This window comes from Lathamus discolor, chromosome 1 (genome assembly GCF_037157495.1).
Source record: "Lathamus discolor isolate bLatDis1 chromosome 1, bLatDis1.hap1, whole genome shotgun sequence".
Classification (NCBI taxonomy): Eukaryota; Metazoa; Chordata; class Aves; order Psittaciformes; family Psittacidae; genus Lathamus; species Lathamus discolor.
In genome coordinates this window covers 28,554,810-28,578,317 of record NC_088884.1, presented here as the reverse complement: position 1 = coordinate 28,578,317, position 23,508 = coordinate 28,554,810, and the positions used below count along the sequence as shown (strand labels likewise).

Genomic DNA, 23,508 nt, shown 5'->3' with positions numbered 1-23,508 from the left:
CTCTCTCCCCCCTCTTTTTCTTTCTGACTCTCTGATCCAGCTGTTACTATAGTTGCCAAAATTATCACAACAGACTGATCTGTTCCTGTATGTTCCTTGAAACCCACTATCCCTAAAAAGCAAAAATTACTCTTTAAATCTGTACTGTTTTCTCTTTTGCAGGTTCCTTTTGTTCCCTAATGCTGTAGATATCCAGACAATGGGTTTTCTTATCCAAATTGTATATACTTTTGCATGCTGCTTGCAACTCTTATCATGGATCTACTTTTCCCTCTAAACCACTACAAAGAGCAAATCTGTATGAATGCTGTGAAACTCATCACTTTCTGTGGTGCTGGGGTGTGGGTTTGATTTACTTGCCTCATCAAAAATACAACTGGAGTCTTCAGTGTCTCTCTTTTCTGGTGTATGAATAGAAATGTTTGGTGTATATATATCTTTAAATCTTACATGAAGCACTTTTCCTTGAAGAACTTTGATGTCACTACCATGTTCATATTTCCCAGAAGACATTGGAGAGCTCTCTTTTTGGCTGTAGTGCCTGGTGGCAGCAACATAAACGTAGCCCCACCGTAATGAGTTTGCAAGTCTGGTTTGGTAGCAGCACAACTGTAAAGCCACAGAGGGGTCGCTGGCAGAGAAAATGAATTGCTGCAATTGTAAGGAAAAATCCGGAGATAAACTAATGTTGCTTGTTACTAAGGGGTGAGGTTTGTGGTAAGAGGCAGCTCCACCAACACAAGGGAACAAACAGAGATCTTAAGCACAAGATCTTTTTTTCACTTCAGGTCTGAAAACTGGCTTGTGAGCTTAAAATCTGCCTTTCCCCACTACTATAGCCCACTGCCTTAGATCCTTTTCTGCTGTAGAAAAGCTATGAAAAGATACTACCTCTTCCCAAACATTGCCTGCTTTTATATCCATAGCGTCTTAAACAAGCATTACTGCTGCAAGCTCAGCTTACAGTGCTTTTGAAGGTACTTGATGTGCATCACTTCAAACGATCACTCGGTAACCTGCAGCTTCACGGATTCGTTTTGACACCCATTTTGCCCTCTTCGGAGCAGTACGTTCTTCCCGTTGGCGTTCCTGTGCTGGCGGCGTTGGGCCCAGCGCCGCAGCTTCCAAACCTCAGTCGCATGAGGCATCCGCCACGGCTCAGCACCGAAGGGGCCATGGCACCGCACTCGCGTTATGGCAGCCTCCGCGCCGCACGGGCTGCGAACGGCATCTGTTGCACCTACGGACACGCGTTTCCCCCTTACCCGCGCCGCCGGCCCGCTGCTCCCGGAGGCAGTACCCGCTGCCGCCGGGGGCGGTGCATGCCCGTGGGGCGGCGAGCATGCGCGCGGGCGGGGCGGCGCCGCCGCTCCCGTCGGCCTGTGCCTCCCGCCGGGTGTCGGAGTGAGCCCGTCCGGGGCCACGAGCGCTGCCATGCTTAGCGTGGCGGGCGCCGAGCAGGGCGTTGCGGTTCCCTTCCCCTCTCCGGCCTCCCCCGCGGCGCTGGGTAACGGCGAGAGAAGCGAGAGGTAGGGGAGGGCGGCAGCGAGGCGGTCGGTGCGGCCTGTCCCGTCTGTCCCGTGCCTTGGCCGCCCGGTGCGGCCTGTCCCGTCCCGTGGCTACCCGGTGCCTGGCGGCGGCCGGGAGTCCCCGCAGCCCGCACAGATATGTGGGTTCCGAGCTGACGGCCGCCTCCTCAGGCCTCCCTCGGCGCGGGCAGCCGGCGGGGGTCAGCCGGCCCGGGAGGGGAGTCAGGCGAGGGGCCGCTCCGCGGGTGTGAGTGCGGGGTGCGGGTGTTCGCTCGGGCGCGACCCGGCTCCGGTCACGGCTTTGCTTCCAAGTTGTCCGAGTCAGTGCGAGCTGGCCGAGCCCCTCAGGTGGGTCTGGGCTATGGATGCTATGGTTTTGGGTGGCGTTTGCGCTATGCTTTATTTTTTTTTTAAATCTTATTTTTTATACTTATACACACATGTAATTGGATATTGGATAAATAATATGTTACCTGGGTAGCAATAGAGATTCCAAATTTTATACCTGGTGTTTTTGAGGTGTGTGTGGTAAGATGGGCCGGGGGGAGTTATCAGATGTCTGTTGTGGTTTGTAACAGAAAGTGAGTCTGTGGGATTAAAGAAATGAATGAACAAAGTGGATATTTCTAGCTAGATTACACAAATATGTACACTTACTGATGCAGGAGGATTTAGAAAGTTTCTTAGTAAAGTGCTCTCAAATTTTCTAGTTTTGTTTTATGGAGGTGCTCCTTCCATATCACATGATGTGCTCCTACACATGTGATAGCAGAGAAGACATAGGGAAAATGAAGTGATGCTAAACTCACTTTGGTGTCGGACAGCAGGCAATCCCATCCTGTGTTCCCTCCTTGCTAGCAAGTGGTATAGCTCCAGTGTCCAGGCAGCTGCTTTGCCATATCTGTGCGCCAGTTTTCCATCTTTTTCTTGAGCTACTCTGAATGGAATTGAGATAATTCTTAAAACACAATCATGTAGTGTAGTAAGGACAGCACCTTGTTTCCCTGTTTTGTTTTGGTTTTGTTTGGTTTTTTTTTTATTATTTGATGCTATATAACCAAAATTCTGGTTCAGCACCCGTCTTCTCTGCCCACATTAACTGTGGCTTCTTTGAATCTTCAGCAACACGTGCAGGATTGTTTTGTTGGTCTCTGCAAGCTAACTTGACTGATGCTCTGACCAAGTGCAGTCTGTATCTTCTCACTGGGTCTGAAGTGAATTTGTATAGTGAGGAGATTGCAGGCATGGATCATGATACTTCACCTGTGAACTGCCATTTCCCGTAAAGCCTATTGCTTTGCTGTTGTACAGTATGGAGCCTGATTAGCACCAGGGAGGGGCAGAGCAGGGAATAACTCTTGCGCAATTTCACTAGGACATGCTGGAGACTTGATGTGCTCTTGAAAGGGGAGATAAGGTAACAGATTTGTCTACAAGACACTGAGGACCCTCTCGCATGTTGGCAGTGCAGGTTAGCATGCCTCCTTGTTGTCTTTAAATAGGAACAATAATATGATGTGTTCTCAGAATATAGTAAATGCACGATGGTTTTCATAGCTTCAGAAATTCTGGGCAAAGTGCAGCATTTCTTCAGAAGGAGAACAGCAGTGCCAACCTGTTAAAACATGCGGTGTATTGCTGGGACCGGGTTATGAGCATATTTGCATGATTTGGAAACAGTTTAAGAAAGTATTTCCTGGGGAGGCTGCTTCTCTCAGCATCCTGATGCTTGATGTATCAACAGCTCCAAACGGAGCAGAGATCATGCGTGGTTAAAAAGGAGTCTGAAGGATGGAGCTAGTATTTGAGACTTAATTTGCTTTGGGGGGCATTTTTATAGGGGAAAAAACCCCATGGATTTTATTATGGCCATAAAATTCTACAGCTGTAAAAAATGCAAAATGAACCTTTATTTTTCCTTTTTTTGTTATTCTTTAGCAAACATTAGCTGAATATAGGAACCCAGAGCAGTTTAACATCCTCCTGAGTTTATGTGGTCTATTTCATATTCCCTGCTAAGTCAGTGGCTTCCATGTACTCTCAGGTCTGGTCAGCAAGCTTACTTCAGGACTGGGTTGGTTGGTTTGTTTAATTCTTATTGGTATGGGATATATTGAATTTTAATCACCATAATTAAATGGTGGTGGATGCCCCTGGAATTTAAGTATCAGTGTCCAGGCCAATTTAAAAAGTTTTCTTGAAGCAAGAGTGATAATCCACTTGCCTAGCATGTGTTTCTTGGAAACGTATTTCTTAGGTTTTAATTACCTCATTATTGCTTTATAATTATAGATAGTTTGAGCAGTATCACTTTTGTCTTGTAATCACAACGATTTATTCTCAAATCAGAGGGAATATATGAAGGAGGTGGAGGAGTCTGCTGAAGATGAGGCGACTGAATCGGAAGAAGACCTTGAATTTGGTGAAAGAATTGGATGCCTTTCCAAAGGTTCCTGAAAGCTATGTGGAGACTTCAGCGAGTGGAGGCACAGGTAGGCCTTACTGGGATGCGGCCATGATTAATGTTGGCTGTTAGCTCAGTCCAGCATGCTCTGGGAGTAGAGAGTTGAACAGGAGGAAGACAGGCATCTCTCTCTGTTCGCTTGAAAATAGCCAAAATTGGTTTCTTGATTTCTTTTGTGGATTGACAGAGCTCATCTTCCAAGTAGACACAGTCTCTTGTCCAAGTAGATGCATCCATCACTCATCTGAAGGGAGATTTTTGTGTGAAACTGGTGGGTGAGACTTCAACCAATGTAAAGGTTCACGCTAAAAACTTGTAACCAGTTATGATTGGAAGAGCACTGTGCCAAGGCTGGAATAAAGCTTTCTCACTTCTTGTCTCGCTAAGCCCTTATTTCTGGGTGAGACTGTGTCAGCGTGAGTTGAAACACAGGTTGGGTTCAACTCTGTGCTTTCATAAAAGAGGAAAAACATTCTCTAGAGGTGTTTAAGAGCTATGTTAAGCATCAGGATGAAAAGTAGCTTTCTAAAGCATTCTGTCCTGAAGGTGTAGTTGATTTTTAAGAATCAAGAAAGCCCTTTGAAGAACTAAAAACTTTACTGCAGGGCATGTGCTTGTACAGTCCTTATTAGACATTTGAACTTCTCTCAAAAAGGTGTAGCTGTAAGAAGTACCTTTTCTATATGTATCTGAGCAGAAGATTGTGCTTTTAACTTGGGTTGAGTTAGAGGTAGCCTGATCTGCAAATAATGACTTCATCTGTTGGCCTATTGGAACTGTTTGCAGTTAGATAGGAAACTGCTAGCAGTTAGTTTGAAATGGAGGATTAAATACCTCATGTGCGATTACGTCTGAAACTCAGTTGGATAAAACATACAAGAAGCAGTTGCAATCTACAGATAAGCTTTTGAAGTCATTATGCCACTTGTAGAAGTAAATATCACAAGGATCTGTATTACTTCGCTATGTTTCCTGAATTGTGCTTGTTAATAATTAAAGGATTATTGTATATAAAATAATATCTAATAGCTGATGAAGTAACTCTTTGTTAATGTTAGTCCCAGCTCGTGAAAAAGCAAGTAAGTTGTTTTTATGTTACAATTCACAGAAAAGCAATTATTGTTTAAAAATTCCTTTTTTTTTGTAGTGTAGCACCATCCTTCAGAGAGAACCTCGCTTTGGTGAAGGGTGCCTTAAGTATTTCTCAGCACCAGAAGTTGCTTTAGCATTGTTTGGTTTATCCCAGTAAAATTAAAAATTGGTTTATCCCAGTAAAATTAAAAATTACAATATAGTATTGTCTTATTTTGTGCCATTATAAAAGCTGTATATAATATTCCTGTTTCATTCAGGATTAAAGTGTCAAGGTTACTTTCTGATGTGATAGTGATGCAAAACATACCAAGAGTATTCTCAGACTTTTCAATGCCTTCAAACCCATTGCAGAAGAAGTACTGGTCTCTCAAACAGGCTGAAACTCCAGCTCGTGGGCTGGGAGAGCCTTCAGAAAAGAGGATCTGTCTTTGGAAACTCTGTAAAACTTTATCTTCCTGTTCAGATCCACTGATACCTTTGCTCAGAATTACCCAGAAAGCAGCTACAGCTCTAATTGCTTCTTTGTGGCTTTGTATGGACAGTATGGCTGCAGCTTTTCTGTTGCATAGCTGGGGTGAGTCTAGCCTACTGGGTTCTGAAAGGAAATTGGTAGCCAGAATAGTTCACTGTTTCTTGCATCTGCTTTCACAGTATGCATTGACATGAAGCTTTTCACATATATGATCGTTATACAGCTTCAGCTGAAAGCTGGAGATTGAAATGTTGCTGATCAATGCAACAGTCAATGGTTTCCGTAGGACAGCATGTTTATTCCCCTGTCTGGCCTGAAGACCACTGTGTAGTGAGTTGAAGCCTATGAACAATAGGGTTGTTTTTTCTCAAGTTGGTCTTCACAGACTCCATAGAAATACTCCACATAATGGAAAACAAATATCCTGCAAATGGAAAACATATCCTATCAATAAGCTGTACAAATCACTACTATGCTGCGTAACTGAATGTTTTTTCCAATTTAAAGCTGTTATTTAATACGAGGGGTATAGCAGGCACTTCTGAGCATCTCTTTCTGTGTTTCTGAGTGTGGGTGGCAGGATGATCTTCCCTTTGCAAGTGTGATGAATAGGCTGCTTTGGAGATAAGTGGTGCATATATACCATTCAAACTTACCAAGTAGTTTTTTCTTAAAAACAATTTCAGATCAGTTCTTCACGAACTTAGCTGTTGGTAGAAAGAATAGCCATGAGTTGCTTATGGCCAGAGGGAGAATTGTTTACAATACTGGGGTGGGAGTCCTCCTGACTGTGCAGCTGTACACCAGTAACACAATCAGGGCAGCTTTTTCTAACTGGACAGTACATACACTTTTCTTGTCTGCTAGCTTCTTGGCTCTAAAACTAGATATGAAAAATTTGTCACAAAAGCTTAGGTTGTAGACAAGTGGAGGCTTGAAGTGACTTCAAGCTGCACCTTCTCCTTCTTCCGTGCTCGAATTCAGTATTGTGTTTGCCTAGACTACCTCTGACATCTGTGGGCATTTTCTTTTATATATGGAGGAGGATCTAGTTCTTAAACCTTCCACAGAGGGATTTCTCAACCTCCCCATCATTCTAGTATTTGCCTGTACTTAATATAAAAAGTTCTTCCTTGATGCAAAGGTAGGACTTGTTCTTTTCCCCTCCCACGTAAAATCAAATACTATTTCAAAAGTAGCTTATGAATTCATAGATCAAACGTACCAGTATTGTACTGGTAATGCTCAGATTCTGCAACTTCAGAATTTTGTTCTGCTTATGTTTCTGTATAGTATTTCTCACAATCTAAACTTTTGGTTTTTGCTTTTGGCCACTCAGTTTCTCTGATAGCATTTACGACGATAGCTTTCTTGACTGTAATGGAGTTCATGGTGTATCGGGACACATGGATGAAATACGAATATGAAGTAGACAAGGATTTTACGAGGTAATTTCTATTTATTATAATTCCTTTTAAAATTCAGGTTGTCTGCATGTCAGGAAAGAGCAGGGTTAAAATGTTTGTGTTACCAGCAAACAATTTATGATTGAAATTAAAAATGAAGTACTAAAGGGACTTGATTTTTCTTCCTTGACTAATTTTGGGTTTTTTCTTTTCTGGAATGTATGAAGAAGACAAGTTGAGATTTCTGCAACAAAGAACTCAAAATAGTGTAGGTTTGTTGGTGAAGGAGTGAGTCTTTTGAGGAATTACTTGCTCACAATTCAGAGGACATTGTAATACATAACTCCACCTCAGATTGGTAAACCCGCCACATTTGCATGATGCTTACTCTAGTTTATACAGTTGTTATTACCATTATACTTTGTGCTGATGGAGGTGAACCTCTAGCACTCAGAACTTTGACTGCGTTATCTAGAGGTTTCTACTGATCTTGCCTCCAGTTCCAGCCCCTGAGATCAGCTGAAGATACCAGCTGCTGGTTTCATATGCTTGTCTGGTCTGTGTTCAGCTTTCTTCTTAGGTGGTCAGGCAGCCATGAGCCCATGGGGATTTTATGCACTGACCACCTTTAAATATTATGCATCTAGAACAAAAATGAATTTAAAAGCTGTTTGATTAGTTGCTGTGGAAACAAGCTAAAGATACGTGTGTTAATTGGGTGTCTTGAACATCAGAAATACCAAAGGTTTCTATAATGGAAAAATAAAAACTATGAGAAATTTAAGGGAGATGCATCAAAAACTCAAATTAGAGTAAATCCAGATGGGAATTTCGCATTTTGAAAATGTCTTTTTTGAAAGCATCTTTGCTGAAGTAGGTTATTTCCCTAGTGGAGCTATCATTTGGGAAGGATAGTCTAGCAGTTTAGAGACTATTATGGGACTTGGAAGATGTCCTGCTGCAGGTTTTCTGGTTGGATTGTGGGCTAATCACTCCGCCTGGAGTTAAAACAATGGATATTGATATCACTTTAACTGCTTTTCTTCTGTCTGCTGATCATCTCTCATCCCAAGTTGAGCCAGTGTTGAATCCCTTGGTTATGTGATTAGTTGGTGGTCAGCTCAGTTCCCAGAAGCTCCCAGGTGGTGATAGAGCCATGTGATTATAGTGAGGGGATTCATTAATTATAGTTTAAATTGCTTTCGTGAAACTAACATGAAAACCAATAGGAAATGCCCAGAATATTAGGGAATGTGACAGAATCAGGCTTCTGATATGATGGATTTTTGTTGGGTGTTAGGAAGAATTATGTTTTACCTTCCCTTGTTAATGGAAATATTCTGGATAATGGTCTTAACATACAAGGCACCTTGCTATTATGGGAATGGTTTTGAGAAAACAGGTCTTTCCAGGAGCAGTAGTAGCAGAACCATCAATCTTTATGATATGGCAGCATTTTCTTGGAACTGGCTTTAGCAATTTCTCAGCCTTTTCTTTCATGTCCTTAGGAATTCTGATTAGGATTGGAAATAGAGTGGCCTAAGGACAGACAGGAGAAAGATGCTCAAGTATTTACTCGGATTTAGATTTGTGACTCCTGAATTGTCCTGATCTACTGCATTCTGTGGAATTTATTGCACTGTTGTAATGAGGGGGGGAAAAAAAGTGTAAAATATTGAAAACTGTATATTCCTAATAAGAGTCTGACAAGCTCTTGGGCCAGTAATATTTCCAGAAAATCTGTTAGGAGTTTCAGAGTAAAACTCAACAGGGAAATCTGATGCTTTTATCTCTTAAGTAATGAGTGGCCATAAGAACTTTTAATAATCAAAAGCCCATCTTGGTTCACCCAAATTTTAAACAGCTTAAGTATATATTGATGTAAATTTTATTATTTGACTCTGTTTCTACAAGTAATCTGAAAATTTTAGTAATACATCTTTTGGTACTTGTGCTCAGTGTTACTTATCGGCTTTTTGCCCTTTTTTTTTTTTTTCCTTTCCAGTAAGTTAAGAATCAATATTGATATTACAGTTGCCATGCGGTGTCAATGTAAGTATTCCGTCAGTGCATTTGAAAGTTTTGAAGTTTTGAAACACTTTAAAGGCTCTTCAGAGTATGCATTTACTTGCAATATAGTTGGATGTTGTTCAGAATACTCTTCAACTGTGGGATTTCTTATGATCTTGATGGTGCATGACTCACAGAAAGAATTGGTAGGAGATGTGAAGAAAAATATTTCTGCCATCTCATTCGCATCTCACAGAACTTTGCTTTGTCTGTCAGCAAGAAAAGCATCTGTTGTTCCAGGCAGTCTCTAGCTGGAATATTCTTAAAAGCTCATTGTGAGACACGACAGCAGCAGGAATTTATCACAACTTTTATTTATTTATGAACCTGGTGAATATTAACCTGGTCTACTGTTTAACAATACTGGAACTGTTGGGTAATTTCATCCTCCTCATGAACATATGGAGGCGTTCCTATTTAAAGGCAATGCTTACTATTATTTTGATACCATTTAAGTATGGTACATCAGTGTATATTAAAATTTCTGTTGGTCTTTGTTTTTAATTTGAAAAACATAAAATTTTATCTTGTGTTTTGAACAGTCTTTGTATTCAGTGCTTATGAAACAGGAAAAATATTTACACATAACAGATCCTAGAAAGCTTGTATATGTGGTTCATATAACAGTTCTCTGTAGGTGTTACATCACTGAGAAAATACTGCAAATTTGAAGAGTTTGTTTCTGGTCACTGTGCATCAGTTGATGTTGAAGGTTAGATAGGTTGAAGAAACAGTAACTTATACTGGAAGTTCACTGTACTGTGAAACTTTGTTTCAACTTGAAATGTTTTTTGTTTGTTTCTGATCGTATGCATGACTTCATCTTTTTCTCCCTGTTTAACATAGATGTAGGGGCTGATGTTCTGGATTTAGCAGAAACAATGGTGGCCTCTGCAGATGGGCTGATCTATGAACCGGTAAGCTGATTTTTACCTTTTTACTTAAAAAGGAAATTGCTATTTACTTTGCACAAACCGCTGCTGGCCTGGTTTGCTTGCTTGTGTTTTTTTTTTTTTTTTGTCACCCCAGTTGGACTGCACAGAACCTCTCCCCAAGTATTGTCTCATCCTTAAGTAAGGTCTGTAGTGCTGAGCCCAGGAACCTGCTAGGGAAATAGGCAAGCACTGGGATTTCTACTAAGAAAGTTACAAGAGCTTCGGGAAAAGATGGCAAAGTTACAAATGCAAACAAGTGAATAATTCAGGGGACACACACAGAAATTTCCATATTTGACCACTAAATGTATTATTTAAAGCGCAAAGTCATTTCATAAACTCCAGTAAGTGGTACCAGTTGTGAAGTTGATTATAACTCCCCACTTCTTCCCACACCCCATTTCTCTTCTGGGTTTCATGGATGGGACTTCAATTCTTCTTGCATATTTTAGATGTGTTATTTTTGTTTCAGGTAGTATTTGATCTCACCCCACAACAAAAAGAATGGCAAAGGTAAAGTGTGGAGATGCCTGTCTATAGTTTGTATTATTTGAACTGGAAGTGACTTTGAGGTACACCACAGTCACGTGACAGAAGTGTATCTTGGGTCTAGCAGCTCCTGCTTGTAATTCAAGAGCGCAAACCTGGGAAAAGATACTAATTTTCTTTGCTTTTCTCACGATTTGAGATCTTTGTCGTGGAAAAAGTTGGCTTTGGTCTTATTTGTGGAATTGGGTCGTGCAGTTGCAAGCCAAGATGAACGAACTCACTCAACTTACGTTTCCAAATGAATATTTGGCAGCCAAGTTTTAATTGTGGCTTCAGATGCGTAACACAGCTTGGTGCTTAAATGTGTCAAAGCTGAACCATAGTAAGAAATTGGCAAATTCTTGCAAAAGCAAATGAGTTTCAGTCTTTCATATAAGCGAATTGATACACTGTTTATGATTTAAACTAGAATAGCTTGGTTATGTGTGTGCTTACCATACTGATAGTCATGTAACAGAACCTGAATCTGGTTAAGTTTAAGTATTCACACACTGCTGTGAATACCAGAGCTGTAAGCTCTGTATAAAATACCATTCTCAAAGTTTAATGTAACAGTTTAATACCAGCATGAACCGTGCTAACTTCTTGATTTATATCCTGCAACCGAAGCTGATAATTGTGAAGTTATTTTTTGCTTTCCTGTTGCATGCTTTCACACTTTGTCTGTGTAATCTTTAGGATGCTGCAGCTAATTCAGAGTAGGCTGCAGGAAGAACACTCTCTTCAAGATGTGATATTCAAAAGTGCTTTTAAAAGTGCTTCTACAGCACTGCCACCACGGTAAGAAATATTGGAATTTTGTGTCGTCATTCTCCCCTCCCCCTGCCGTATTTAATTAGCCTTCACGTTTTAGTGTGATGATGATTTCCCTCCCCCCAGAATATAAGGTAAGAAGAGAAGGCTTTACTGCCTTTTATTGCATTTTAAAATAGCATACTTGATACTTGCTTTGGAGAGTTGTTGTTTTATGAAAGCCTCTGGGGTTTCCAACCTGGAGAATGTCTTCAGCTTTTGTGTTTGTATTTATAAGTATGTGCATATGTATAATGCATACACCCCTTTTTAGTCCATTTTATCTGATGCTTCGTCCTTAATGTGAATTAGTAATGCCAAAGCAATACTAAGCTCTTCTTTTATTAAAAATGAAAGAATATCTTTCTGTCCAGCAACTTTTAAGAGTCCTACTATTAGCTGTGACTAAACAAGCAAACCATAAATAAAACAAGCAAAATAAATCAAGCACAATAAAATCCAAACAAGCAAGCCATAAATAAAACAAAGCAAACACTAAAAAAAGGCTGTATGCACTTCACATGTTTTAATTTCCCTGCCTGAGGACCAAATACATCCTTTCTTCCTAAGGCAAGGCTGAAGAGGGCTCAAAATATGTGGATATTTTTTCCCCCTCAATTAAGTGGTGTCTTCAGATTAATTTAAGTCCCTTCTGTGCCTCTGATTCTTGTTAGTGCAGTATTTGAGACTGTATTTATGCTTGAGATGTAGTTAAAAAAATATTTTTTCATCTCACTGTAAGGAGCAGATCTGGAAATACGCTCTGAGGTGTAGAGATCCCAACAAGGGTGGGAAGAGGAGGGTTTCATAAAAAATAAATGTTTAAAGCTCTTCTTGCCACAGTGTTGTTAACGTGTCTGATGTGTTCTGTTCATTGTAGCGTTAAAACTTCCCCAGTGAGCCATTTTTGCTAGAAGTAATTGGGGAAAAAAAAATACCCAGGGCAGCAGGATACACTGACAGTCTTGTTTTCTGTTCACATGTTCAGGTATCATAAGTCAGCTTCGTAGGCCAGCTCTCTGAATACAAGTACGAGCTAAAGCTTACAGGTTTCATCAGGCTGACCTTTATTAGTTTCCCTCCCTTCAATCATCTCTGCTGTAATTTCAGAAGAATACAATGAGGAGAGGTAGATGATAATGTTATATAGTGATAATGCTAGGAAAAAGAAATCTAACTATACTGGTGTTTGTTTCTGATAGTGAATGTTCTTAAGTACTCTTTATGTTGTTTTTGTTTAAACAGGGAAGATAATTCATTACAGTCTCCAGATGCATGTAGAATTCATGGCCATCTCTACGTCAATAAAGTGGCGGGGAACTTTCATATAACTGTGGGCAAGTATGTTCTGTTGAATTCCTGGAAATAAAAGAATTAACTTTACATTCTGTGTAGTGCATGCATGTGTGTGTGTATGCTTTTACACTTTTGAGTTACCGACTCTTTTTCATTAACCTTCCCATACGCACTTAGTATCATTTTCCCTCTGATGCCTGTTCTTGAGTGTTTAAAACCAAATTTCTTTGACAGTGCAGTGCATTGTTGCAATGTGATGGTTACAAACCAGTGTCTTACAGGATGAAGACTCTTGAAAATAGATCCTCTGTAAGCGTATGATGTAGAGTGGATTGCTTGTACTTCCCTCCGTTCTTTGGGCCTGTCTAAACTTCTCTTTTCTGTTAGTATGCAGTTCACTAACTAACATGGTTGAAGTGTAGACATGTGACATTTCATTGCTGAGATAACATAGTTATAGAACCATAGCTAGGGAGCTGCATGCCAGTTCACCCTGATTTGTGGAGAGACTTTCTGATACGTTTCAGCAATGGCATCAGCTTCTATACGCTATATACAAACTTCTGTTAACTCTTCTCAGTGCTCTCCAGTTCTACTGTCCTCACTTGTCTTCCTGCCATCTCTGTCACCAGAGATCCTGGCACGCAATGCGTACTCTCTAATTTTATCCAAATGTAATTTCAGCTGCTGTTTTGTCTGAATATTTTTCCAGATGTCACTTTTCTGGTCTTGTACCACCTTTCTGATTTGCCCCTAGATGTCCAACTTCTTAAGCCCTTGTCAAAGCTGATCATTTCAGCCTTACTGCCATCACACCTCTCTTCCTGTCTCTAGTTCTGCAACACTTAATAATCTCTTGCTTTCCTTTGCTTCCTATTGCCCATCATTACATTTGTACTTCTACCAAGTTGCTCTTTGTCTTGTAGTTTGGTTTGAGGTTTATTTTTATGTCTTTATTCACTGGCCACTTTTTGTATCTTATTGCCTGTTTACTTACTGTCATCCTGTCTTGACTGATCTCATGGTCTTTCTCTGCCTTTTATTTGTCCAAAACTTTCATGCATTTGGTAGCGATTTAACTTGAGCCTAAGTAGGGAAAGTTTCTTGCATTGTTGGCTGTACTGGTAGGAATGAAGTGTGGCTGAGAGACTGTTTTACAGGCTGTTTCTTCCAGACAGACTTACACTTTTTCCTTCCCTCTTTGCACTGTTATCAGTTTCTGCATTGTACTTTATTTGCAGATCTACAAGTAAGTGTCCGGATCTGAAGTTAATTTGCTTAGTCAGGGAGCAAATATAGAGCATAGTTAACTTGCTTAGTAGCAGAACAAGTATGGTAAAGTTCTCATCAGTCATTTGAACAGTTCCGCAGCCTTGGTGGCTGTTCTAGTAGCCTCATGGCTTGATGTGGTTTTGACACTAATTCTGTGTAAGAGGGTTTGCATGAGTCTGCTGTTCGTGTACCTTGTTATTCAGGCTCTGTGGGCTTGGCAGTAATACAAATGTCATTTTTGTTTTTTATATAGATACACATATTTTACATGTTACGTGTTTTAGAAACTTTTATGTATCCCATATATTTGAACATGTTATGTTATACATATATAAAATACGAATATATGCACATAATTTCTATATACATATATAAAAAGCATTTATTGAAGTAGGGAGAGGTAATTTTTCTACATAGTTCTGTTTAGTAAAATTGTATCTTTTGTGTGGATTCATGAAACAGATTTTTCCTAAAACATATCTTGCTTTCTTTAGGGCAATACCACACCCTCGAGGCCATGCACACTTGGCAGCCCTTGTAAGCCATGAGTGTAAGTTTTTTTTCTATCATCTCCATATGAACAAGTATCATTTTGTCCGGACTGCTGTCTCCTAATTTACATGTTAATATAGGTTTCTGTTGTAAAGATGTTCTAGCTGGGCAATTGCATTGTAGAAGAAAGTAAAGAATATTCATTGAAACGTTCTGACACAGCAGTGACTTACTTTCATACATTTAATGCTATTAGTATTATCTTTAGGTACTTTGGACTGAAAAACAGGAATTTCATAATGTATCTGTGTAAAACAAAGTACCTCTGAGATTTTTTTGTTATCATTACTGTAGATGCAACCTATTTCCTGCAAAATCTGTTTTTAGGTTAAAAATTTCTGACCTTTGTCCTTAAGAACTTCATTTTTGGGTTATGAGTCTAGAAACTATGTGTGTGTTGCTGCCATACTTAATGCAAGGTGAGGGTGATTCATGTGTTGGTTAAACCTCCAGATGTCTGCGCATGAATCTGTTAACACAAGTGTATAATATTATAGATCTTAAATACTTTTGCAAAATCATGCAAGGGTAGTAACTTGGAAGTTGCTTCATGTTTCCTCTGTACATTTAATTTATGAAATTTTAGACTTATTAATATCATTACATACAAGAACTGTAGAATTAAGTATTTGGACAACTAGAGATTTCCTGTCATAAAATTTTAACTGTCGTCAGCTTCAGGGTTTCAGATAGAGTTAGAACTTGTTTCATAAGTTCTCTCTAGAGAAACTGTATTTCTTTGTTAAGTATTTTTTATTTGAGTTTTGCTTGAAACGTGTGTACGTGATACAGTCAGAGGCACAAATCCAATAAAATGCACACCAGTGTTTGAAATGCTCTTAACTAATATTTTCCAGTGTGAAAAATGGGTGCATCTTTTTCTCTGAGTACAGAATCCCATAGTTTAATAATGTTTAATTTCTTTGTATTGTCTTTCAGCCTATAACTTCTCTCATAGAATAGATCATTTGTCATTTGGAGAGCTTATTCCAGGGATTATTAATCCTTTGGATGGAACAGAAAAAATAGCATCAGATTGTAAGTATTGTGTGTTTAAAAAAAAAGCCCCTTCTTTTCTGTATTTTTCCAATAATTACATTTAAAATATTTCATGGTTCATGTTCCTCATGTATAAATAAAGGAGTATAGCAACTTACTTCACAGAGCTACTTACGCCTCATCCTGTAACTTGCCATCTCCAGAATCTTCTAATACTTCCATTGTCTCAAAAGTCAGTTGGTCCATTGGCTGTTTCAGCCGGAATCGCTTATGGTAATTCAGTGTTCTCTTAAGGAACTGCATGAAGACATAATGCAGTCCTAAACACATAAGCATGCTGATTGCTCTAGAAGAATTCTCTTTGAAATCTGTCCGATCAAGAGAAAAACTAATCAGTTTACAAAGGCTTCCAGCATTGTATAGGCAATTCAGTGGCTAAAATCTATTCAAACCACCATTGAGATGTATGCAGAATGTGACTGTAAGAAACTTGTTCACTTCTAGTACCCTGGAAAACAGTATCTGTGTGTTTCATTTGAAGCTTTGTGTGGCCTGACCTTAATGAGTTGTTTCATTACATGGGTAAAAGTAAATTTCTTCTAGTACAAATGTGATGCAGGCCTTGCCCGCAGAAACTGTTCATGCAGATGGTGCTGAAGTAGTCTTGGCAGTGCTGGGACTACTTGAGGAGCATCCCTAGTGTGAATGGCTTAGCTCATTAACTATTGTTTGTTTGATTTACTTGTCTCAGATGGTCTATGACTCTGTACTTAATTCAACAGTGAGAATTGTTTTCTTCTAGACAACCAGATGTTCCAATATTTTATCACAGTTGTGCCAACCAAACTCCACACGCATAAAATTTCAGCAGAAACGCATCAATTTTCAGTGACAGAAAGGGTAAGTAGAACAGAAAACCACGCAGAGAAAAATCTAACGGTGATGTTAAAACAGAGGCTTAGTTGTGCTGTGGTTTTTCCCTTTAGTGTGAAGAGACTCTTTGGAATCTGGTGTTAGAATTAATGGTGGATACCCAGTCATTTCCACTTCACTGGATGTTGGGGACCATACTGTTAGGTTTAGCTCTGTAGCCTTGTGTATAGCTTTATGAACATTTAATCCACCTTTAGCTTTTTATCTGTGTGGGAAGCAAAGAAAAAAATGAAGTTCACTTGAATGTCATGACCTTGTTTGTAGTGTTAGAAATAGAAACAAAGCTAGTTTGTATGAAAAACTAATCACACAGAAAGCATCTCTGTCTCAGCTGTCTTGTTTAACCTTTGTTGAACCACCAGCTTCAATTATTCTTCAGGCTAGAGAGCTTCTACTTTTGGGCTTGGAGAGGCTTTTAATTCTGAATCCATAAAGAAATTACCTATTGCAGCATAGTACATGGGCAGATCATAAGGTACTAATTTTAAAGGCTGCTGTAAATAAGAAAAAGACTTTACCTTATGTGTCTCATTTCCAGAAATCAAACTCTCTTTTGATCTTTTATTTGAAAGTCAAAAGAAATAAAAAATGCTTGCAAAAATTTTATCTAAAAGTGGGAGGTAAGAAGCAAACCTTGGGTTTGAAGGAAAGTTGGAGGTTAGGAGTTCACTGTAATACAGTTTGTGGTGTTCTCCAAGGGAGAAGTCTTTGTATTTTCTCACAACTCAGTGCTGTGCTTCTGAAAAATACGCAGCTAGGGGAAGTAAGATGGAAGTGGTATCTTGGTGTTCAGCTTGGGACGTGCAGACTGCCAGAGGGAGAGTTTTGCTCTAAAACTCATGAAAACTGGAATAAACAGGAATTCCATAATGCATTATATTCCCACCTCTTGCTGGTCTAACAGTCTGCTTCATGTTTTCTCTGCACAATCTCTATAAGTAAAGCACTCCTTAATCTTCTGGATGTCAGTCTACCGTTTATCTAAATCCTTACTGCATTTTTTCATCTTGTATTTATTTTTTTCTCTCCTGCTATAAAGATGGTTTCTGTCAATTGACTGTGCAGTCTTAGCTCTGCAATTTTTTTGTGGGGATATATTTTTTTAGGAAAGTTGCAACAGTCACAGATAGCTTAGGAGAAAGCTTGCGAATAGTGGAGGTAAAGTGGCATAACATACTTGATCGCTCAGTTTCAGGAGGTAGCCCTGTTGCCTGTAAAACTTCTTTGTGTTTATCTTTGAAAGCCAAATACCTCCAGCAGATGAGCTGGAAAAGGCTACTGGTAACAGTTATTGACTGAACAACTTAGTGCATTTGTTTGAAAAGAGCAGGCACATAAGCAGATTTGGAAAAAGGTGGTCAGCTATCCATGGCTAAAAATGTGAATACAGTGGGGATGAATGGCCAGTGGTGAACAGAGTGGGAATCAGAGTTTGAAAGGTGCTCAGAACCCTCTCCACTATTGTTGCTGTTTGATATACTGTAACCCTCTCCACTATTGTTGCTGTTTGATATACTGTGTTCATCTAAGTTAAACATTTCATTCTAGCGAGGCTTCACTGAGATACCTAATTCAGGATTAGTTATTTTCAGCATGTTTTAGCGATCAGAGCTTAAATCTGCAGCAGCAGAAGGTAGAAGCAGACCAAAATCATCTGTGGAAAAAGAGTTATGTATCTTTTGAGGGTGGAGTTTTGGGTGTTCTATTTAACTTCATATTCTTTTTTCACCATTTGATCTCAAAAGACCAGTAAGGCTTAGAGAAACAACAGAGGAAGAATAAACAAAAAGCTTTTTGTCCCTTGCCAATGGCAAGGTTCTGTTTAACTACCTTCAGTCTTCTCTTCGTTCCTGGTATACCTGATCGTCCATCTTCTAATGCTGACTGTTGTCATACTCTTGCAGTAGAGAAAGCGTTGGAGAGTTTCTGTGACCTGGTATCATAACTGATACATTTTTTGGGACACATTTTACTTTGGTAGCAAAAGAAACAGTATGGTTTATATCAATGGTAGCTGACTGGAGAAGTTGCCTAGTCTGTATTTTCCAGAGCAGAATTCTGCTTTTTATGTTGTACTTTATTCTGCATGGGTTTTGAGCACAGACTGTTAAATCTGCAGATGGATGGAGCTGCGATACATTGCTTTTCTGCTCAGTGTTATTTGTCTGTCTACTCTTATTAGCTTAGACATAGCTGAGTTTGTCTTCAGTCAGTTACGTTCTTTTCTGCTACCCTTGTACATTTTCAGCCAGCCTTACCTGGCAGTGCATTTATCAACACCTTTTGCTAACAACAAAATTACAGCAAACTTTTGAAAGAAACTTAAAATTGTGCTGAGTTTTTTTTCTCATGAAACCTTTTATAAAAGCAGAGATCTATAGTAGCCACATTCTCCCCATCCTCCTCTTTGGTGTCTTTTGGTTTAAGATTTTGGGCAAGCAAGAAGAAACTACGGAAGGTCCTGGATTAGGACTGAGACATTTGATCTGTTTAGAGTAGTCAGGGCAAGCTAGTTAGTATTTATATTGAGGTGGATTTCTTGCTGTGTGACTGTTTAAAATGACCTGACTGACAAAAATTTTGAGAAGAGGTGTCTAAGTTATCTTTTCTTCCATTTTACCTGTTAGAGGAGAGAGGTGCAGCCAGAAATAGACATGCCATGCAAGTAAGCTTCTGGCTTTGTGGCTGGTACAGGTGTGAAGGTTTTTGTACCAGATAGTACCAGAGCAGGATAGTGAACATCAATATGCAGCACAGAAGACCAGTGACTGGGAAAGTAAGGTGTCATATAGCGATGTTTGACTCTTAGAAGGTACTGGCCAAAGATATCTCCATGTTCCCTGATCTTCTGTTGGTTGTTAACTCTGATTAAGTAGTTTTTTGTCATCATATCTGTTAAGTTTGTTTTCCTTGGGACTAATAAGAAGTGACTAACTTGTGTTTCTCTTCTTTCAGGAAAGAGTAATTAACCACGCAGCTGGCAGCCATGGGGTGTCAGGAATATTCATGAAATACGATATCAGTTCACTGATGGTGACGGTGACAGAAGAACACATGCCCTTCTGGCAGTTCTTAGTGAGGCTCTGTGGCATTATTGGGGGAATTTTTTCAACTACAGGTAACTGTCAGTGCTTTTCCTCATAAGTTCTATCAGAATGGTTTTTTGGTCATAGTGATTATGTTACAAGGAAATTTCGGGGGACTCCTGAACCTGTAGCAGTTTGAAGTGCCCATTGTGTGCACTGAAATGTGCAAGGAAAGCGATTCATTTTGGTGTCTCAGTATGCTCTTTCTGTTGTTCTGAGAGGTTGTTTCCCTTTTGGTAACTGTAGCATAATTTATTTACCTCTAGAAGAGCAAGTATATGTATATGTGTGTGTGTCTGTGTGTGTGTGTGTATAGACACTTGGAAATCTATCTTTATTTATACACATATACACACATGCTTACCAACTTACGATATTCTGCATATTTCCTGTAGTTGGGATCCAATACTAAATCAGTGCCAGAAGTTGAGATAAAATTTCTGTCTAACTGGGAGGATTTTCCTTGTGTAGCTTGTCAATGTACTGCAGGATTTGCTCCTTCAAAGAAAATAAACTAAGTTGAAAAGGTGCAATTCACTTATTAGTCAAGACATAAATAGGATATCTTGATTACAAGTTAGTTCTTTCCTTAGCTTTCAGTTGAAGAGAGTGCTTGAAGTAAGCTGCCTTTTGAAAGTAGATGTTTCTGTTCCACAGAACGTACTTTCACCCCTGAAGTTCGGGGAGAGATTATATGTGCTTGGATAGCTTTTGGTTTAGCTTTCATTGATGCATTTCAGAATGTTAGAATTTCCCCTCCCCTAGATGTTTTCTTTTTTCTGATGTTAATTTCTCAGAGCTTTACATACAGGTTTGTTGCACTGTATCCTATTTAAGTATCACGTTGAGTTTTCTTGTAGTATTTCTGTGAGAACTACAGTTTTACTGCTTGTGACAACGTGTATCTTGTTTGGCATTGCAGGAATTTTACATGGTTTTGGAAGATTTGTAGTAGAAGTTATTTTTTGCCGTTTCAGACTGGGCTCTTACAAATCCACATCGGTAAGAAAACCTTTCTCGAAGTATTAAATAAGTGGTGCAGCTACCTGAGGATGGATGGTTAAGGACAACTTTGGGACTCAGTCCTAGCAGAATTTAAGATGCTTGCAACGAACCCTCCCCTTGACATGCATGTGAGCAGAGATTTAACAGCTTTTAAAAACAGTTGGAAAACCTGACACGTAAGGAAGCAAGGGGTTTTCTGAGAAGCAAACTTGATGAAACTGAGTCTCTCAGAAGTTTCTCTGCTACATTCCCTCCATCATCCCCATTACATTCTTTTTATTTTCATATTGCTGCAAAAATAAAATGTTTTCCTAGGCCTCATCAAGATCTCTTATGTATTCTTCTTCTGCTTGGCCTGCTCACCAAACAAGAAGCACTGTATGCTGCCTGGAATCAGCATACACTGTATGCTGCCTGATTAGCCTGCAGGCTGTTGCCAAGCGATGTGAAACTGCAGTCTTCACCTTTCCTCCCACTGGGATTGCTCCTCTAGCAACTACTTGCTTTAATTTTACTTTTTTTCCCATTTAAGCTTGTAGATAGGCTTTAAGATTTCTGCCTTCCTCTCTCCAATTTGAAGTTTGCCAGCTGGCAAGGCTATGTGAGTGGGGGAGAGGAGCGAAGACAAGCAGATTTGTGTAGCTTTTATTTGAGAGACCAGGCAAAAGGCATACAAGAAATGCCCAAGAATTAAGAAGTGTGTGTTTTGGGGGAGGGAGGGGAGATTCTGTTTCTGGACAAGCCGTTGATAATGCTTTGTTTCTGTTTGACTAGGTCCCACTTCCTGATGGCCACACAAGCAACCACTTACCTCTAATTACGGACAATAGTATGCATTAGCCTCCTGAGGAAACTTTCTTTCTTCCTGCCTGATACAGAAGACAGTTTTTTATAATAAAGAAAACATTGTGCAATATGCTGAGACAGTGCTGGCGGGCAGCAAACAGTGAAGCCTTTACACAAAAAAAAGAAAATCTGAACAAAAAAAACCCCAACAAAACAATTTCTGTAATTTTCTGTCTTTCTGAGTGCACATGGAGTCATAGCAAATTGTGAGACCAGTGAGGTGGACCATCTTCTGGAGATTAAAGGAGCACTGCTGCCAAAACAGTATTCATGGTTGAGCTGAACGTCTTTGCGATGATTACCATTGACACTGAAGCCTCTCAGTGATCTTGGTTCTGTGCCCGAGAAGACTGTCAGACTCCAAGGAGAAAAGAGTGCAAGTGGGATGCGTGGAAGGGCCAGGAAGCAGGCAAAGAGGGACAGGAGAAGAGCTGGGGTTTCTCCTGGGTGTACAGCCTGGGGGTTGGGTTTTCTTGTTCTTTTGTAATGATGGGGCTGGGGGCCGAGAAGTTGTTGTTACTGGTAGGGAGTTATCCTGGAAAATCCTGAAGAAGAGGGAGGTAAGAGAACTCGGGGAGTAAGGTGGAGCCCAAGCTGTGATGCTGGTCATAGCCACTGCCTTTCTGTAGTCCCACCATTCCTTAGTGGAAGAAGCAATGTGGAGCAGAGGAGTTCCTCTGTGTTTTCACACAGCTGCTTTGCCAACAGTGAGAATGTCACTTCTGATGTTGATAATGGGAGCTGCCCAAGGGCTCTGAGGAGGGGTTCCAGTGTGTACTTTTCTTGAGTTGGAATAAGAAGCCTTTTAAATCGGGCATTTTGACACTAGTTTTGGTAAAAGGCAAGACTCATCAGGAAATCTTTGTACACCTTTTTCTTGGTGAAGAAATTGCTTTTATGGAGCCTTTGTTTTACCCCTGTTGCTAGTATGTAAGTTATGGTATGTAAATCCTGGAAATAGGGAGGAAAAAAGAGCAAGAAACTGGCTTGCTTTGGTTCAGCTGAACACTGCAGAAACATGGGATTTGTGGCAGTTCCCAGGCAGGGAGTGGTGGAGTTGGTAGTAGGTGGCTTCAGGGAACCTGAATCATTTTACTACAGACAGATGATGGGAAGGGATCTGCAGAATTAATACTGTTCATGAAGGGTTTTGTAAAATAAATGAGAGCAATATCAGTTTTATATTGTAAATATGCTACAGAGAATGAATGCTATTAATGCAGATGGTGCTCTGAGAAACTAAATATCCCCTTACTGCTGAACTGCTGGCCTGCACCTGTGGTCACAGTTACTCCAGCAGCGTAAAAACATCATAATGTGATTCCTTCTCAGCAAAACTGATCTAATAGTACATTAGGAGATGATGCTGACCCTGGCCTTACTCACCATGGAATGAATATTACAATTGAGAGGACTATCATGGAAAAATAAAAACCTCTGTGGTGTCAGATTTTGCTGACTTGTGTTGATGTACTCCACAGGACGCTTGGATCTTGGTGATGAGCACAGTGTAAATAATGCCGCTGATTTGCTATGCAAAGCAAAGGGCTTTCTAAACTGAGAAGTTATGTGAAGCAGTAAATCAAACGTGGGAAATGAGAAAGGATCTTTATTTGGTTCAGCTGTTGAGAATGACAAAAGTTCACGGAAGCCGTATCCTTGTGGTTGGCAGCCAGGTTTGGGATTTTCTCTTCTCTGCCTTTGTTGAACACCTCCTCTGCAGCAGCTTCAGAAGCTTGCCCTCGATGAGCAAGAAAATCAAAAGCTGTGCATTTTCTGTTCCCATTTCTCTTTGGCATTTCCCTCTGAGGTTTCTTCCCTACTTCTGCTTGGACTGTTTCTGCTTTGGGCTTTGTCCTGACACCTGTTTCTTACCTGCCTGGAGCAGACTGTGCCAGTGGGAGATACTGACCTCGGTTGACATTTCTGTACCAGAACTGAAATGTTATTTTCTATTCTCACATAAAAGAGCCAAGCAGCTTGGTATGTCTTAAATCCTTGTGTGGCGTATTCGTGGTGTTCTGTCAGGAGCAAAGCTTGTGTGGCAGCTGGTTGCTAAAGGAAGAGAATTGGGGATCCACTTCCAGATGTGAGATGCTGCATTGCTGAGTAAATTCAGGATCAGTTGAACCCGTGTTGCTGTGCTCTTTGCTTTCTCTCCACAGAGGGTGGTTCTTGCACTAGAACGACTTATGCTTGTTCCACAC

At 40.1% G+C, this 23,508-nt stretch overlaps 1 protein-coding gene across 3 annotated transcripts; it reads left to right on the top strand.

The window, feature by feature from the left end:
- Positions 1-1,350: 1,350 nt before the first annotated feature.
- Positions 1,351-23,296, top strand: ERGIC2 (ERGIC and golgi 2). Of its 3 annotated transcripts, none has more exons than XM_065665811.1 (14): positions 1,351-1,529; positions 3,879-4,021; positions 6,900-7,008; positions 8,972-9,018; positions 9,883-9,953; positions 10,444-10,484; positions 11,199-11,300; positions 12,558-12,653; positions 14,375-14,430; positions 15,372-15,470; positions 16,234-16,331; positions 19,320-19,482; positions 20,373-20,452; positions 21,230-23,296. In XM_065665811.1, exons 2-14 carry the CDS (start codon positions 3,916-3,918, stop codon positions 21,293-21,295), a joined length of 1,134 nt encoding a protein of 377 aa, XP_065521883.1. In that variant the 5' UTR covers positions 1,351-1,529; positions 3,879-3,915; the 3' UTR covers positions 21,296-23,296. The 3 variants fall into 3 exon arrangements, with proteins under 3 accessions (XP_065521883.1, XP_065521902.1, XP_065521892.1); XM_065665830.1 differs by lacking the exon at positions 1,351-1,529 and adding an exon at positions 1,650-1,877; XM_065665820.1 differs by lacking the exon at positions 1,351-1,529 and adding an exon at positions 2,929-3,000.
- The last annotated feature ends 212 nt before the right edge of the window (positions 23,297-23,508 follow it).